The sequence below is a fragment of the Coptis chinensis genome, chromosome 8, assembly GCF_015680905.1.
Source record: "Coptis chinensis isolate HL-2020 chromosome 8, ASM1568090v1, whole genome shotgun sequence".
NCBI classification, from domain to species: Eukaryota; Viridiplantae; Streptophyta; class Magnoliopsida; order Ranunculales; family Ranunculaceae; genus Coptis; species Coptis chinensis.
This window is the reverse complement of record NC_141463.1, coordinates 93,901,820-93,919,508: the sequence shown is the minus strand read 5'-3', so window position 1 is coordinate 93,919,508 and position 17,689 is coordinate 93,901,820. Positions and strand designations below refer to the sequence as shown.

Here is a 17,689-nt window from a genome sequence, read left to right as displayed (position 1 = left end):
AACATTGCTAAAACGTACACATAAACTAACATAAGATTGAGAAGATTACAACATTCTACGATTTCTCTTTTTTTCTCTTCCCTTTCACAATAACTTTTGTCACAAACCCATGACATATATTGTCAACTTCCACTTCCATTTCCAATGTAAACTTGACCTGCTCATTCGCCTTGCCTGAACTAGAGCACTCACTATCTTCTTGAGTAATGTTGAGCAATGCACTTTTGAGCCATTCAAAGTGTCCACAACTTGGACACTTAAAAAACTTTTTGAATTTGCTATGTGGTTGGAGGGACGTATGAGCAAGTCTTTTAGTACAACACCTTTTACAAGCTCTCAATGGGCAATTGTCAATCCAATGATCCATGCGACCACAACAAAAACACCCACCTTAATTTATTTGTTATTGACACAGTGTTTAAATTAGACTAAAATTCAATAACAACATGGTATTTAAACATACCCAAGCCAAAAAAAAACAAAGCAAGGGGAGAATATAAGCGTTTGAAACAAATTACCTTGCAATGAGAAGCTTTCAATGGACAATTGTCAACCCAATGATTCATGTGGCCACAACAAAAACACCCACCTTTATTCGTTGTGCTTAAATTAGACTTAAATTCAACAAAAAGAAAATAGTTAGACATATACCTAACTTAAAGAAACAATTGAAGTGGAGAAGATAAGTCAAACAAATTACCTTGTAAGTGTGTGGATTGGGTGAGTTTCCATGCTCACCACCTCCCATAGTTTTGAGTTTTGGTAAGTTTCTATATTAGGAATGGAGAATAAGTGTTTGAAGAGAAGTAGATTTGAGGGTGGAAAAAGAAAGATAGTAGAAAAAAAGGCTAAAATTTGGGTTTGAATTTGGGGAAAAAAAAGTTGAAAATGAGTTTTGAGTTTAATTTTGAGAAGGATATTCAAATCAACCTAAAAAGAGAATAAATTTATTTTGAAATTTCAGAAAAACAATTTGGCAAAATATTGAATAGTATTGAATAATTGGTCGAAATATCAAAATTGTTTTGAAATATTGAAATAATTGGTCGAAATGAAAACTCAATTTCGGTATCTCGTTGCTATTTTGATTAATGGTATCCAGTTGCTAAAAATTGCTCAAATATTTGGTGCTCAATTGATGAAAATTGTTAGTTAGTCAACAACTATAATTTCTACTCAACTCATTGTGTCATATTTATCATCTATGTCAATTACATGTCCAATATCATTTTCTACATGTTCAATTGGTTTTTCTAACACTATATACTCTTCAATTTCTTCAACATTGAGATATAGGTTGTTAACTTGTTATATTGTAATGAATCACCCATATGAGAGTTGGGTAATGATGGATCTTCCATTTGAGATGAGGTAAGAGGTGAATATATTGAGAGTTGAGAAGTACAGAAAAGTTGAGTTGAGTTAAGAGTATGGATGTAGATGATTGGAGAAGGAGGAGAGTGTAGTTGTATTTAGGGTGTGTATTTTGATGGTGTGTAGTTGTATTTTAAGGTTGTGTATTTTGATAGTGTATATTAGTTAAGGACAATATGACGAAATATTGAAATTTTTATTGAAATAATTTAGTGAAATATTGAAATATTGAGATATATAACCCTAAACCCTAAATTAGGAATATTGAGGAATCTCAAATTTTGATACCATTACAAATTAAAAAATAATAATAAAAAAAAATTAACATATAATAAAATAGGTGTTATATTAGATAATGAATATTAACTTCTAAATGTACTAGATGTTAGATACTATATTCAAAATATAGTTAGAACTGTATTAGCTAAACCCTAAACATATGTACAGTTGCTACATACCAATTCTGAAATCATAAATACTAACCAAAATGTTTTATTATAGAATGGAAAATGGGTTTAAATTATATCATTTAATCAAACTTTAATTTGTTGGTAAAAATTTAGATGTTAAATCGATTCAAATAAAGTTTAGTTAGAACTGTACTGTTTCAAACCATCAACCTTAAACATAAGTAAAGTTGATACTAATTCTGAAATAAAAAAGTACAACCCAAATGTTTTATTATAGATTGGAGAACGGGTTAATTTAAATAATTATATCGTCTAATCCAATTTTAATATGTTGGAAAAAATTTAGATATTAGATTCAAAGTGTAGTTAGAACTGTACTAATTCAAACCCTAAACCCTAGACATAAGTATAGTTGCTATCTACCAATTCCAAAATAAAAAATTATAACCTAAACGTTTTATTATAGATTGGATAATGGGTTTAAATTATATCATATAATCCAATTTTAATTTGTTGGTAAAAATTTAGATGTTATATTCAAAGTCTAGTTAGAACTCTATTTATTCAAACCCTAAACCCTAGAGATATGTACAATTGCTACCAATTTAAAAATAAAAAAATTATAACCTAAATGTTTTCTACTTGTTGGAACTAAGTTATCACCTAAAACAACTACAAATAAGTTAAAATATGCTAATTATTATCAAATAGATTATGAAACATTTAAATATTGGAATTTGACTACACAACAACAAGATACCAAATGGTTTAAGAATTTTCGGTGTCTATTTGTTGTATCTTTACTTGGTAAATGGTAACCCAACACTGTAATTTATGATTATGTTTCAGCAACCCGTTACTGTGGTTTATGGTATTTTACGGCAATGTGCTACCGTTCTTCAAAAAAGCACATACATCAAGATTACACAAAATTTATTTTGAAATCTAAGATTCAAACTATCGTAATTCATTTAGTTTCAATTACATTAGACAATTTCAATTACATTAATCTCCAATTTCTTCTTTTTTGATGTTCAATTGGTTATTCTAACATCATATAATTTTCAATTTATTCGACATTGAGATGTGGGTAACTGTATTGCGACAAATCACTCATTTGAGAATTGAGTAATAATACATACTCCATTTGAGAGTTAAAATGTAGAGGTATTAAGAGTTGAGAAGTAGAGGAAAATTGAGTTGAGTTGAGTCAAGGAAAATTGAGTTGGATGTAGATAATTAAAGAATAAAAGTGTATTTTGATAGTGTATAGAGTTGCATAGTATAAATTAGTTAGTTAAGGGCAATAGGAGGTTACCACTATTTTTAAGGGTCCTGTATTGGGCACTCATCAAATTGGATTGGGAAACCCCCAAAAAAAAAGAAATATTACAAGTTTGCCATCAAAACCTAGGCCCAACAACCAATCCAACCGGTCTCGCCATAACGAAACCCTCGGGTCGTTTGAGTGTACACTCAAACGGTCTCGCTATGTCGTTTGAGTATATACTCAAACGGTTTATCCATGTCGTTTGAGCACACTCAAACGATCTCGCCATGTAGTTTGAATGTACACTCAAACACTCAAATGACCTCACCATGTAGTTTGAGCGTACACTCAAACCACCTCACAATGTAGTTTGAGTGTATACTCAAGTGGTCTGTGCGTGCCGTTTGAGACAAAACTCTTGGTTTTTAGCTAGACGATATGGCAGGGTCGTTTGGGCAGCCTCCAGGACAACATGGCAGGGTCGTTTGGGGACTCTCTTGGGTAACATGGCTGAGTTGTTTGAACTTAAAAAATTCGGTTTGTTTGTCATGATGTTCATTTTAAAAATCAACTTCCACTTAATCAACCCAAACTCAAACTCAAACTCGAAACGACTTCATCAAGCTTGGGTAAACTCGAACTCAAGTTTAATCAACCCAATCTTCCACCCAATCAAATTTAATCAACCTAATCAAATTTAATCAACCCAACCAAATTTGAGTATATACTCAAACGGGACACAACTCGAATTGGGTGAAGTCGCCAACTTCAATTCCCATTGTTGATTCATAACTCAACACTCGAAGTATGAACATGACAGAAAACTCAATTTTTTTTTTATTTTTATTTTTTTTGGTTTGGGGTTCAGTCTTGCGAGAGAGATGATACTAGCTAAAAAGGTTTGAAAAAAATGGTAGCCGGTATGCGTTAAGGTGTGTGTGTGTGTGTGTGTGTGGGGGGTGTATTGGGCTATTGTTGTTGGACTTAGTTGTCGGGCTTGGGCCGGAGGCTACCCAATGCAATTTGATGAGTACCCGATTAAATCATCATTTTTAATGGGGAGTGCCTTCTTAGAAAATATGGGTTTTAAGTTGGGACACAAATGTAATAACAAATTTTGGGTTAGAGAGTGCCCTCTTAGAAATGGAGAGTGTATTTAAGATTGCCCTATATTTAGTGGCATTGACAAAATTGATGTCTCCTCCATGCATGCTCCTGTACAACGCCTCTTGACTGCTTCTTGAGATTCAGATTATTATTTTGGGTTAACTAGTACCCCCTAACAAATTTCGGGGTCGGAAATTGCCCTCTTAGAAATGGAGAGTGTATTTAAGATTGCCCTATATTTAGTGGCATTGACAAAATTGATGTCTCCTCCATGCATGCTTATGTACAACGCCTTTGGACTGTTTCTTGAGATTCAGATTATTATTTTGGGTTAACTAGTCCCCCCTCCCAAACACACGGTCAACTTAGTTTGACTGTTAACTTGTAAGTCAAATGACTGAAAATGACATAATTGCCCCCACCTAATTAAAATTGAACATTTTTTTTTGTTAACAATGAGGGCATTTGTGTCATTTTCAATTGCTTGACTTGAAAATTTAACTGTTAATCCAAGTTGACCGTGTGTTTAGGGGGGAGACCATAATTGGCCATCTAGGGGGATCCTAATGGGGTGCGGTATTGGCAACCCTATAAATGGGACTAGCACTCCTTTGACAAAAAGTAAAACAATAATAGTTATTTCTTATATGTCCTTTTACACCCCACATGGCCACATGCCCATAGTTCTACAGCACGTAGTTGCCGCGAGATCTTATATCCTACGGCAGGCAGTTGCCGCGAGATCGCACAATCTACGGCATTGGGTTGCCGCGAGATCCCATATCCCACGGTAGGCAGTTGCCGCGGCATATTTTTATTGTGTGTGTGTGTGTGTGTGTGTGTGTGTGTGTGTGTTTTTTTTTTTTTTTTTCCACTTCAAATTTTAAATTTTACGTATTGAACACACACGACATATGGATACCTCATTTTCTTCTTTAAAGTTTCTTTATACATTCCAAGAATAACACCAAAACCATGACAAAAAAATTATACAATCGAGTCATAATTTTGCTATTTCGCAACAAATATTTTCATATGCTATAAGAAAATTTTGTAATCAAATTAATGAAGAAGAGTTTTGATAATTAACACAAGCAAAGACTCCATTTTAGTAAACAAAATCATCTCGCAACAACTAACTTTTTTTACGGTGGCTATTAAAAAAAAAATTAAAAGGACCCACGGCAACCACCTTCTGTGGGATATGAGATCTTGCGGCAACCCGATGTCGTGGATTGTACGATCCCGCGGCACCTGCTTGCCGTTAGTGTTTTTTGTGTATTTAATGGAGGGGTGCTAGTACTGTTGAATTGGTTAAAGGGGTGCTAGTCCCATTTATAGGAGTGCCAATACCGCGCCCCAATCCTAATTGGCTCATCTAATCGGGCTAATACTAGTTAACTCTATTATTTTAATATTATTTACTGTTAAAAAACGGGAGGAATAGATTCAATAGAAGCAAATGCATTAAAAAGAAAAACAATATAGTCTCTTTTGTATATTGTACTATCCATAAACAATTAATAAAGTCAGGCGCATTGTACATCCCGATTATAAAAGTATAGTTGTATCATTTTCGTTCTGATTAATGTGTTTAGCAGAGAGATGCTTCATTGTTATTCACGGTTCACACAAGTACACAACATCTCTCGAATCATGGACTTAGAGCAAAACTTCTAACTCCTTTGGACGAAATGTGTCTTTTTTTTAGGGTAATTAGATGGGAACACATACAGATGGGAAATTAGGGTCTCTCTCCACCCAATACACACACAAAAAAACTAGTTAACCCTTATTTTTATTGCTTGGTAAGAATATATTAACGATGAAAAGTAAAAGTAAAAGAAAAATATAAGAGCCGAATACAAGAGCTATCATCGAAAAAACAAAAAAAATACAAGAGCTCTGGACCTCTAGTTGTGCCTAGGGGTGATAATTTTGCCCTCAACCGCCCCGATCCGCCCCTCAAAATTGCATGTTCAATCGCTCAAAAGTTGGCCCTCACAGATTTGAGGGGCGGGCCGGCCTGTCCCTCATGCTTATAACGGGCGGGCTAGGGCCTAGGTTTTAAAACATAAGCTCGGCTCTCATTAAGCCCTCACTTGGCCCTCATACGTTTTCTTGTTATTTTACATTATATTTATGTATAATATTCTAATTATCTAAATGTAGAAAAAAAAAATCTAAATTAGTTTTCAATAGGAGATAAATTAGAACATAACATAACATATACGTTTTTTGTAATTGATTTAATGATATGTATATAAGTTATACCTAAAAGCAAATCCAATCTAACAAGTAGCAACATAATTAAGTATGAAAAATGTAGATATTTTAAGAATATCATCTCTTCCACCATCTCTATCTATTATTTATTTATTTATTTATTTTTCTAAAAACATAACAATTAGTTTTGTATACCCAGTTAAAATTGATATACATAATCAAAAGATGATAAAAATAAAATAAAATAAAAATAAACTAGTAAAAGATAATTAGATCGGCCCACCCGCCTTCATTCGTCTTCAAAATGAGGGTCGAGGACGGATTAAGCTTGAGTTTTTCACGCTGACCTCTTTCGGCCGGCCCCTCAATACCACATGAGGGCTTTTATGGTTTGAGGGGCACCCGACCCTTTTATCACACCTAGATGTGCCTATCCAACTATGAAGACACCAAGGGTTTGGTTTCCCTATAGCGTAGTGGAAAAAATGTATTGCTTCTGCACTTCCTTTGTCCCGTCTCTACATTGATAAAAGTATGAATCTCGGGTGAACAAGCAAACCTTAATAAGTAACCAAGAGGTTCAAGGAAATTAGATTGAGAAAGACCCAGATTACCAAATTATTCTTCACAGCAATATTAAGGGAGATCTTGACAGGGAAGACCAAGTACACGTCACAATACTCCTATATTATAGATTACTACACCACATATCTAAAATTCTACAATTCCCAAAGATGATTTCAAAGGCAATATTAATGGAGATCTTGACAGGCAAGAAAAAAAATTGAAGGCCGAAACGGATGATTTCAAAGGCAACATTATTGGAGATCTTGACACTTCAATTCGCAATGCTCCTATATATCATTACCACACCACATACCTTTTACTTTATACAATTCGCAAAGATGATTTCAAACCAGGCATTTACATTACTTTACTTTTACATCATCTTCCTCCTCTTTAACCAGTTGATGTCACAAACAAAACCTTGTATGGCCACCTCAGGAAATGAGACTGATCTTCACTCTCTAATCTCTATTAGAGATGGAATTCAAGGCGGCTTAAGCTCGTGGAACCAATCTTTCCATTTCTGTCAGTGGCAAGGCATTACATGCGGCAAGCGTCATCAAAGAGTCATAAGTTTGAATCTTTCCAGTCAGAGTTTGGTTGGATCGTTATCGCCTCATGTTGGAAACCTCACTTTCCTAAAGCTCATCAGCCTACAGCACAATCAACTCTACGGTGAGATCCCACAAGAAATTGGTCAGTTGTTTCGTCTTCAAGTACTCAATCTGTCGGATAACACTTTCGAAGGAGAAATTCCAGTCAATCTAACCCAATGTAATGAACTCAGGGCCATTAATTTAAATGGGAACAAATTGTCAGGGAATATTCCGGCGAAGCTTGGCTCATTGTCAAAGCTTGTATTATTGGTTAATGAAAAAAACAATCTGAGAGGAGTGCTACCCCCTTCTTTAGGTAATCTTTCGTCACTTCAATTCTTGAATACAGGAGAAAATAAATTGGTTGGAAGTATTCCAGCCAGCTTTGGTAGACTGTCAAGTTTAAAAATCTTCCATGTTGGACTTAATAGATTGTCTGGTGAGGTCCCTTTAACAATTTTCAACATCTCTTCCCTGAATGTATTAGGAATTGAAGTTAATCAATTTAGTGGTAGTCTTCCACCAGACATGGGCATCACTCTTCCTAATCTCGTTCATTTCTGGGGGCCTGGAAATCAACTTTCTGGACTACTCCCAGTTTCATTAGCTAATGCTTCTAAACTTCAAATATTTGATATTTACCAAAACAATTTCAAAGGACAAGTTCCTAAGGATTTTCAATTCCCTCAAACTATTGAATGGCTAGGTCTTGGAGTCAATTATCTAGGAACAGGAGAAGCTCATGATTTGAGTTTTATCACTTATTTGACTTTAACTCCAGTAATCTAAAGAAATTGTTCTTAAACCTAAAACAATTTTGGAGGTGTATTCCCAAACTCAATTACCAATCTCTCCAACCTAATGGAGAAGTTGTCTCTAGAAAAAAAATCAAATATCTGGAATCATCCCAGAAGGGATTGGGAACCTGGTCAGTTTGTTTATATTAGATCTCGGGTCTAATAACTTTTCCGTAGTATACCATCTTCTATTGAAAAACTCCAGAAGTTTTCTGGGGTTATATATGTCCGAAAACAAATTATCCGGACCGATCCCATCTTCTCTAAAACAATACTAAATTGAGTGAATTGTTTTAGGAAGGAAATTTGGAAGGAAACATTCCTTCATGTCTTGGTGCTCTTAGCCATTTGCAAAAACTGGATCCGGAACAAAACAACCTAAATGGTACCCTACCAAAAGAGATATTTAATATTCCCACTCTGCTTTATCTTAACTTCTCTCAGGAACTCCTTTGACCGGGTTCCCTACCTTTAGAAGTAGGAAAACTAAAAAATCTTGTTGAAATCAAAGTGCCCGGAAATAAGTTGTTTGGTTTAATACCGTACTCTTGGTGAGTGTTTGAGTCTAGAAAAGTTGTACTTGGACGATAATTTGTTTGAAGGACAGTTCCTCAATCTTTGAGTTCTTTTAAAGAATGTCCAAGAGTTAGATCTATCAAGCAACAATTTGTCAGGTGAAATTCCAAAATATTGGGAGGACTTTCTGTATCTCCAGCTATTGAATCTATCCTTCAATAAATTTGAAGGTGAGGTACCAGTGAACGGAATCTTTAAAATTGCGGGCAATTTTTCAGTAGCTGGAAATTCTGATCTCTGTGGAGGTATACGTGAACAGCAATTGCCGCCATGCCCATTTAACAAATCTGAAAAGCAAGGTGAAAAAAAGCATGGAAGGTCCGATCCTTCCAAAATGGCAATTATGATTAGTGTGGCTGTGTTCATTCTGTTGGCATCATGTTCTCTTATATTTTACCTGAGAAGAAAAAGTAAAGTTAAAACGGCTTCTTCGCAATCATTCAGTGATCAACATGTTCAGGTCAGTTATGGGGATCTTTTTCAAGCGACTGGTGGATTTTCTCCAAATAATTTTGTTGGATTAGGTGGTTTTGGTAGTGTGTATAAGGGAATGCTCAACCAATATGAATCCGTTGTTGCTATCAAGGTGTTCAAGCTTCAATTGAGAGGAGCACTAAAGAGTTTCAGGGCAGAGTGTGAATCATTGCGTAATATCCGCCATCGAAATCTTGTTAAGATTTTAACTTCTTGCTCTAGTGTGGATTATGAAGGAAATGAATTCAAAGCACTAGTCTTTGAGTTCATGCCAAATGGAAGTTTAGAGAAGTGGCTACATCAAGAGATCAGTGAACAAGATGAAGAATCGAATTTGAACCTACTTCAAAGACTAAATGTCGCCATTGATGTTGCTTTTGCGCTTAGCTATCTTCATCACGAGTGCCACGTTTTGGTTATTCATCGTGATCTAAAGCCAAGCAATGTGCTTCTTGATAATGATATGGTAGCCTATGTTGGTGATTTTGGCTTAGCAAAGCTTCTTTCGGGATCAATAGAGAATTTGTATGATAATCAGAGTACCTCAACAGGGGTAAAGGGATCTATTGGCTATGCCGCTCCAGGTAGGAATTTCAATATCGGCATATTTTGATTTCAGTCCTTTTTCCAATTCATAAATGCATGAAATCAATATGTGGTATACTGCATTAGTTATAATCTTTCTATGCAGCCACATATTAGTGAAACTCAAATCCTTTTGCCTCTTTTTTCCCGTGTTAAGTTCCACGCCATTAACACCCCAGTTGCATGAGCTAATTTAGGTACAGGAGGGCCTTGGATAGTTGGATGTTTAGCATAGTTATTTAGATATCTTAAAAGAGGAAAAAAGAATTGTTAGTGCGAATAAAAAGCTGTTAGAGAGAATAAAAACTATCAACTTGATCTAATTTCTTTTCAGTCCATATTAGTCGAGTTAAAATTCAAAAGATCAAGGATGAACGAACTGTGGATGTGGTGGTAATTAAGCTAGTTTGGTTACTTTTATTAATATCTTAACTGACAATTGTGAGGACCTTTTCAATCTCTCTATAGTATAATGGATGTAAAGCATTATGATATTACTAATATATAGAGAGATTGAAAAGGTTTACCATAATACTATAGAGAGATTGAAAAGGTTTACCATAAAGCTTTACATCCAATATATATATATATATATATTTCATTTAAATGGTTTACTAAAAACTAGTGATTGATGTATATATTGCAGAATATGGTATGGGAGCTGATGCATCCATACAAAGTGATGTGTACAGTTATGGAATTCTGGTGTTGGAAATGTCCACAGGAAGGAGACCAACCGATGAGATATTTAAAGACGGTTTAAACCTCCATAACTATGCTAGCAATGGTTTGCAGGATCAACTTATAAAGATTGTAGATCCAATACTTCTATCTGAAGGAGATGACACTTTAGGAGATACTAATACCATGAGAGTCAACAGTCATATAAGAACAAAACTGCTAGACTGCATGACTGCAATAGTCAAAATTGGGGTTGCATGTTCTGTGGAATCACCGTCAGAGAGAATGGATATTAGAGATGTCAGTAGAGAATTGAACATTATCAGAAAAACATTTCTTGGTGCTAGGATTCAGGAAGAACGTAACTGACTCCAACGACGGTTAAATGAAAGGTAAAATCTCATCCTTTACAAATAAATGATAAACTGAATATGAAAGAGGTAGAGAGAGCAGAGAAGAAATCAGTGTTTTGCTCTGTATTTATTCCTTCATTATTGTTCTTATGAGACATATAAAACATTGTTTAGAAACATTTATAACTTGAGTAAAAAGGAAATTGAAGGCATATTCTTCATGCATGTATTAAAGGTTGCTACCAACCAGTACAGGATTGACAAAATAGCGGTCATATGCTCTACTTTTGTGAGGTGAAAGTTATTGGTGATTTTGTATCAATTTGGTTATTGTGCAATATTTGTTAAGAGTTATGACCAACTCAAATGGTTCCTTATCCTTGTAAAACCGTGAAAATGTCCCTCCAATGGTCCCCCATACCCGTATTCCTCTATCTGCAACCGAATTTCGCACCGTGCATATGCAACTAAATATGCATAGTGGCTCAGGTCTGGCCCCAGAGGCGAGCAGACACCACTCCCAATGGAACACAATCCTTATCCGACCACATGGACTTTAGTTCGAAAATTTTATCGTTTGAAACTTTGACTACACTAGATGCCACTCTCACTGGCCTGACGTCCAACACCAGAACCCATTTCGAGTGGTGTCCCATACTCATAAGTTCTAACTGAGTCAGAACCATCCTATCGCTCATAACTGCATCCCTATCCACTGTAGAATGAGAATATAGGGGTGTATCCACTAAAACCACTGGAGTTGGTCTAATTGTTTGCAGATACTAAATGTGGTCTTCCTACTTGTAGGAAACATGAGCCTTATCACTAAGGGAAGACCTAACCATTCTACCTTTTTCTTGAATCACAGGGGCGGCGTAGGACTTCCTCGAATTGGACTGTGGACTTATTGTCTGAGCTCCTTCCAGAACTAATGTTCTGCACACTATGTCTATAGACGACTTTTACGATGAGTTTTCCTGCTTTCTTATATGTACATCTATAGTTTTTCCTTTCTGAAAAAGCTTGTTCACAAAGGAGGCTTTCCTTGATAATGAGAAGTGAGCAGTGACCATGATACTTGTGTTTGTTTAAAAGTTTTTTCACTCCCTTGTAAAGTTGTGTCGAAAGTTTGCAACTAAATTTAGTTGTAGCGAATACTGTTTTGTTAAATTTTATGCATTTTAATCTCGTTATTCTATAGTTTTAACTCTTGTGAAGTTGTGGTCTTGTTTCAAAATCCAACTCTTCAGTTAGAAGTTTTAATTTAAAACATATTCTTGAAAGAAAGAGAAAAATGTGAGCCTTACAAGTCTTTCTGTCCTTCCCAAGATAACCGAAAGAATAGCTCAAAAGGTTAAAGAGAAAATTTGAGGAATAGTTAGAGATTCGATATGTGCACATTAATTGAAATATTTATGTAAAGACAAGACATTGTCATAACAGATTCCCAGTTGTTGATGTTTATGTTGAGAATGGAACTATAGTCATTGTGCAACCTAACATCAATGTGATAAGGTTATTTTAGTTAGTGCGCCTTTGGGAATGTGTTTTATTAGTAAGACACCACTGCATTTGCATAACTTAGCAATGATTTGTTGATTCACTGCAACTAGTGTACATCACAACACATGTAAAAATTATTAAAATGAATTCCACATGGATCTAATTTAGTTTGCATTTTACAGGTTGGTGATGATGTAACTATTCTCGTCGCAACTGGGAAGTATGCCATGCTCGGTGAATCTTTTGTCTTTTTGAACTTTGCGGTACAGGAGAAATAGTTGACTATTATTAACTTTTATAGCAGAAATTTAGATGTTATATTGTTCTAGTCAGAACTTTGCTATAGCTATATATATGGACATGAGGTGTATATGCCCTATGTATAATACGTTACCAGAGAATTGATGTTGTCGTCTTTCCTACATGTGGTCCTCCTTATACTCTATACATGTAAACCAATGAGTTGTACTTTATATATATTAAAAGGGTTTTAGTCCCCTTATGTCTGGTCAGCACAATCAATCTACAAAATTATGTACTTCAAAATTAAATTTTAACATGATAAAGTTTGGAAATATTTATTTCTGATGAGACCAGGAGGTATCGACCAGCACACACACCTGGGGATGGAGTTCATGGGTACTGAGACTATTGATGATTTCTTCAGTGGTCAGGCTGCTTCGTTAGCTGGGGGAACAACAATGCACATTGATTTTGTTATACCAGTAAATGGAAGTCTATCTGCAGGATTCAAAGCTTATACAAAAAAAGCCCAAAGATCATGTATGGATTATGGTTTCCATATGGCCATCACAAAGTGGGATGAAGTAGTTGCAAGAGACATGAAGATCATGGTCAGGGAAAAAGGTTGGCATGGTTAGCTGTTAGAGTGTACTTTTGATTTTCGTCACCATTCTTATGTTGAAGCACCAGTGCTGGATAATCTACCTTTCTTTCCCTTGATTACACCATCTGAAGGTTCCATTTCTGACTTGTAGGTATAAACTCTTTTAAGTTCTTTCTTGCCTACAAAGGGTCTCTTATGATCAGCGATGAACTTCTGCTGCAAGGCTTGAAAAAGTGCAAGTCTCTTGGTGCCTTGGCCTTGGTTCATGCAGAGAATGGAGATGTTGTTGCTGAAGGGAAGTGAAGGATGATAGATCTTGGCATCACAGGTCCAGAGGGACATGCACTCTCTAGGCCACCTGCGGTAGTCTTTTAGTTCTTTGTTCTTTGGTTGCTCTCATAAGCAATCTTGCATGGATCCATGTGACTATTTGCAAGCTGACGCATATAAAATATGTACCTTACCTAATTAATTCTATGCAAATCAGCTGGAAGGAGAGGCCACATCTAGAGCTATTCGTTTGCCGGCTTTTCTTAATACACCTCTTTATTTAGTCCATGTCATGAGTATTGATGCAATGGAAGAGATAGCCAAGGCTCAAAAGTCTGGTGAGAGTTTCTTTTTTCTTGGATTTAATGAGTTTGTCTTTTTAATTTATTGATGTCAATGAGAAGTATTGGTTGTGAGTTGTGACTTTGTTGTATTGAGTTAGATGTGAATTATGCACATGTTAACAAATATTAGACCTGAACCATGGTTTTACAAATAGAAGCATGTTATATCAATTGGAAACAAGTTGAAGGCTAAGCTTTGTAATGTTCTACAGATTGGTGAATATATGGCTTGTAATTATAATTGTGGTCAAGATTTTCACCTAAAACCATTCCCATTTTGCAGAAGTTTTTTAGAGTTGGTTTATCTATTCTGAGAATGTTCAAAAATTTGTTCTCCTTGAGAAAAATTCTTCTACTCCGAAATTAATAACAACTCCAGATGGGCTTTATTGATACATGTTTGGAAGTCGTGTGTGTTCCAAAACTTAGTTGTCTTATGCATGCCTTTGGCACTTGTTTATATGCAAATCACTTTACAAACAACTCCGTGACTTTGATGTAAGAAATCACTAATATTCTTTAACTTCAAACTGCAGGACAAAGAGTTGTTGGTGAACCAGTAGTGTCTGGACAGGTTCTGGATGATTCTTGGCTTTGGGACAATGATTTCACCACTGCAGCAAAGCAAGAGCTTGCATACCTTTCAGCAACCCGTGTTTTTCATTGCTCCAGGTATGTCATGAGTCCTCCAATAAGGAAACTCGGACACGGTAAAGCACTTCAAGCTGCCCTTTCAACCAGAACTTTGCAGGTTACTTTTTCTTTGGCTGATATTTTGAGATTAAGTGCAGTTGCCTCATATATCGTTTTGTCTTCAAAAGTATCTAGTATCTCAGGGGGAAAGATATCCCACTAATATTTGATCACGACAAAACCTAAAAATAAAAGTATGTACCCTCCATGAATATTCCGTACTTATAAATTTGATATCTAGTGTCAATGTGTGTTGTCTGTGAAATTCCATGGGTTGTGAGAAGGAATATTCTACAGTGTCTAGTTCTCAGATGAGATTGTTCCGCTTTTAAAATAGTACTGCTTTCCCCTGTATAGTTCTCTACTTCTCTTGGTATGGGTCTATCGTGCATTGGGCTCTATCAGTGGAAATCAGTACTAGGTTTACCAACACAAATTTGGTATTATTATTATTATTATTATTATTATATTTTTTTTCATTGAGCTTGTCGTATGATTCACACAATATTGCATTTAATATGTAAGCATGCTGCACAAGCTAGGAGATTTTTAATTAGTTTGTTGTTTTCTTTAGTGCAGCTTGTAGGAACTGATCATTGTACATTCAATTCAACACAAAAAGCTCTTGGAATAGATGATTTTCGGAAAATTCCTAATGGTGTCAATGGTAATATCCAATTTTTGCCACCTAAAGAGTAATTTGAAAGTTAATTAGGCTGTACAAGGGAACAGAAATAACAGCATTTCTGGTTGACCTTTTTTTTTGGGCAATAATTGAACTTGACCTTTGGTTATTCAACTTGTTAATTCAATGGACCATCTGGAATTTTCAGTAATTGAAGAAAGAATGCATCTTATCTGGGACACTATGGTGGTAAGCCGTCGTGGATTTTTAGCTAGCTTCTGTTTAGAAAATGCTTGGTGATATTTCCACTCTCGTTAATCTTACTCTTTCAAATGATCTGATGCAGGAGTCTGGTCAAATTTCTGTTACTAATTTTGTGCGAGTAACGAGTACTGAATGGTATGCATATACTCTGGATTTTTTATTAGCTCTGCATGGCATACCAGATAGAGTATCTGTGTATTTGTAATCATGATGATAAACCACATGGGGACGCCATATTTTATTTAATGATTAAAAAAATGGTAGGCCCAACAGTGGCATGGCTTTTATTTTGAAGTACCAATGCAGTAGAGTAAAGAGTTATGCTTCAGTTGCATGATTGCTGACTGAAGAATGGAATCTTAGAGTTATGATCTCAGATGGCCGTTTGGTTATGCAAACAAATGGCAAGTTTCAGTTTAGTGAATGGTTACCTTTATATATTTGCCACTGACGAGTTGTTGTAAGATTGATAGTTTACTTTTTTGTTACCGGTTTCTATTAATTCTATGACTGAGTTGGATGGTGCTATATGAATGAAATTTGCAGTGCTCAGATATTCAATATATATATACCTTAGAAAAGGAGCAATTCTTGCTGGATCCGATGCTGATATAATCATACTCAACCCAAATTCAAGCTTCAAAATATCAGCAAGGTCTCATCATTCGAGGTCATGACACAAATGTGTATGAAGGAAGGAGAGGAAAGGTAATCATAGGAATATTTATATATATTTTTTTTGTTAGTAAATTGGCTAAAAAGCACAAAATACTATTGAAAGATCTTATGTGGAATGTGGTGACTGACGACATATGTGGACAGTACTCTGAAACTGAAGAACACTTGTTCTTTCAATGCTCTTATTCTCAAGCAGTTTGGGACGCTTTACTTACTTGGGCTGGAGATCATAAGACTCGGGTCAGTTTCTTGGTTGGAGGAATGAAATGACCATGGATCAGGGAAAGGAGTTCAGAAAGATGCAATTCAATTGAACTTCAATGGTTTCATATATTGGGTGTGGACGGAGAGGATCGAAAGAATTTTCAAAAACAAGAATTGTACTGCACCACAGTTGGCTAACTTGGTTATTCAAGATGTTCGGACCAAGCTTCACTCAGTCAACTTCAAAATGCAAGAGGGACCCGAGAGAGAGCAACAAATGCAAAGATGGAACATTCACATCCAGGTAGAAGAGAAGGAACTGTATTGCACCTGGGCCAAAGCCGAGCATGGGTACTACACACTCAATACTGATGGCACACTTCAAGAAACCAAGGGGGATAGACAGCAGCTATACGGAATGACCGAGGCGAGGTGATTTGTGCGACAAAGAGAAAGTCTGATTTCTCTTCTATAGCACTTGTTGAACTTAGGGGTGACTTCGGATCGGATCGGATCGGATTAACCTCCTTCGGAATTTTTCCAATTTTTTTTCGGAACCTAATATGCTAGCCAAATCCGATCCAATTTTTTTTCGGATTCAAAATATATTTCCAATTTCGAACTTTCGGAAATTTCGAATAACTCGGAAATTTCGAATACTTGGTAAATTTTCAAAGATTTCTTTACTTTCAATTATTTTGGAATATCACGCCAGTCATCAGAGTGGAGAGAAAACCATGTCCACAACACCAATGTACCAACAACAATACGCGACTTGTTTATCGAGAAAACCCATTTTCATTCAAACAAGTGATCCAAGAAAAACGAGAAAAAAGAATATGCGACCACCAATAGCAAGCATTGCATTTTGTTCGGTGTCAGGCATTTGTAATGTTTCAATCTTTTTCGTGTGTCAAAATTGAAGCGTGAAGTTAATGAGATAAATAATGGATTATGGTCTTGGACTCCAAGTAGCTTTTACATAATATTCTATCTATTGAATTTTGGCTTTTGATTAGTCGGAAGTCATTGTATGACTTAAATGACATTTTTTTCATATCAATGTTGTTATGGGCAGACGCGAATGACGGTTAGATTGGTCCAATTCAGTGGGGAAGCTGCGCCAGGTTATGTTTTGTTTTGTTTTTGGAAGTAAAAAACTAGAAAATGAATGAACGGTTGAGATCTAATCAAGTGGATAGTGAGAGAAGTATATATTTTCGGAATAAATTGGCAATAATTTCG

The 17,689-nt window shown here is 35.6% G+C and overlaps 1 protein-coding gene and 1 pseudogene across 2 annotated transcripts; both read left to right on the top strand.

Moving 5' to 3' along the window:
• Positions 1-8,937: 8,937 nt before the first annotated feature.
• Positions 8,938-12,233, top strand: LOC147484560 (putative LRR receptor-like serine/threonine-protein kinase At3g47570). The gene is made up of 3 exons (XM_086575644.1): positions 8,938-9,981; positions 10,629-11,055; positions 11,885-12,233. The coding sequence occupies exons 1-2, from the start codon at positions 9,258-9,260 to the stop codon at positions 11,030-11,032; spliced, it is 1,128 nt and encodes a 375-aa protein (XP_086431770.1). The 5' UTR covers positions 8,938-9,257; the 3' UTR covers positions 11,033-11,055; positions 11,885-12,233.
• Positions 11,937-16,880, top strand: LOC147484559 (dihydropyrimidinase-like; annotated as a pseudogene). The gene is made up of 13 exons (XR_015205555.1): positions 11,937-12,074; positions 12,702-12,753; positions 13,117-13,386; positions 13,518-13,729; positions 13,854-13,974; positions 14,517-14,604; positions 14,653-14,731; positions 15,253-15,340; positions 15,507-15,547; positions 15,645-15,697; positions 16,109-16,270; positions 16,385-16,480; positions 16,635-16,880. The product of XR_015205555.1 is annotated as a dihydropyrimidinase-like (transcript).
• Positions 16,881-17,689: the final 809 nt, after the last annotated feature.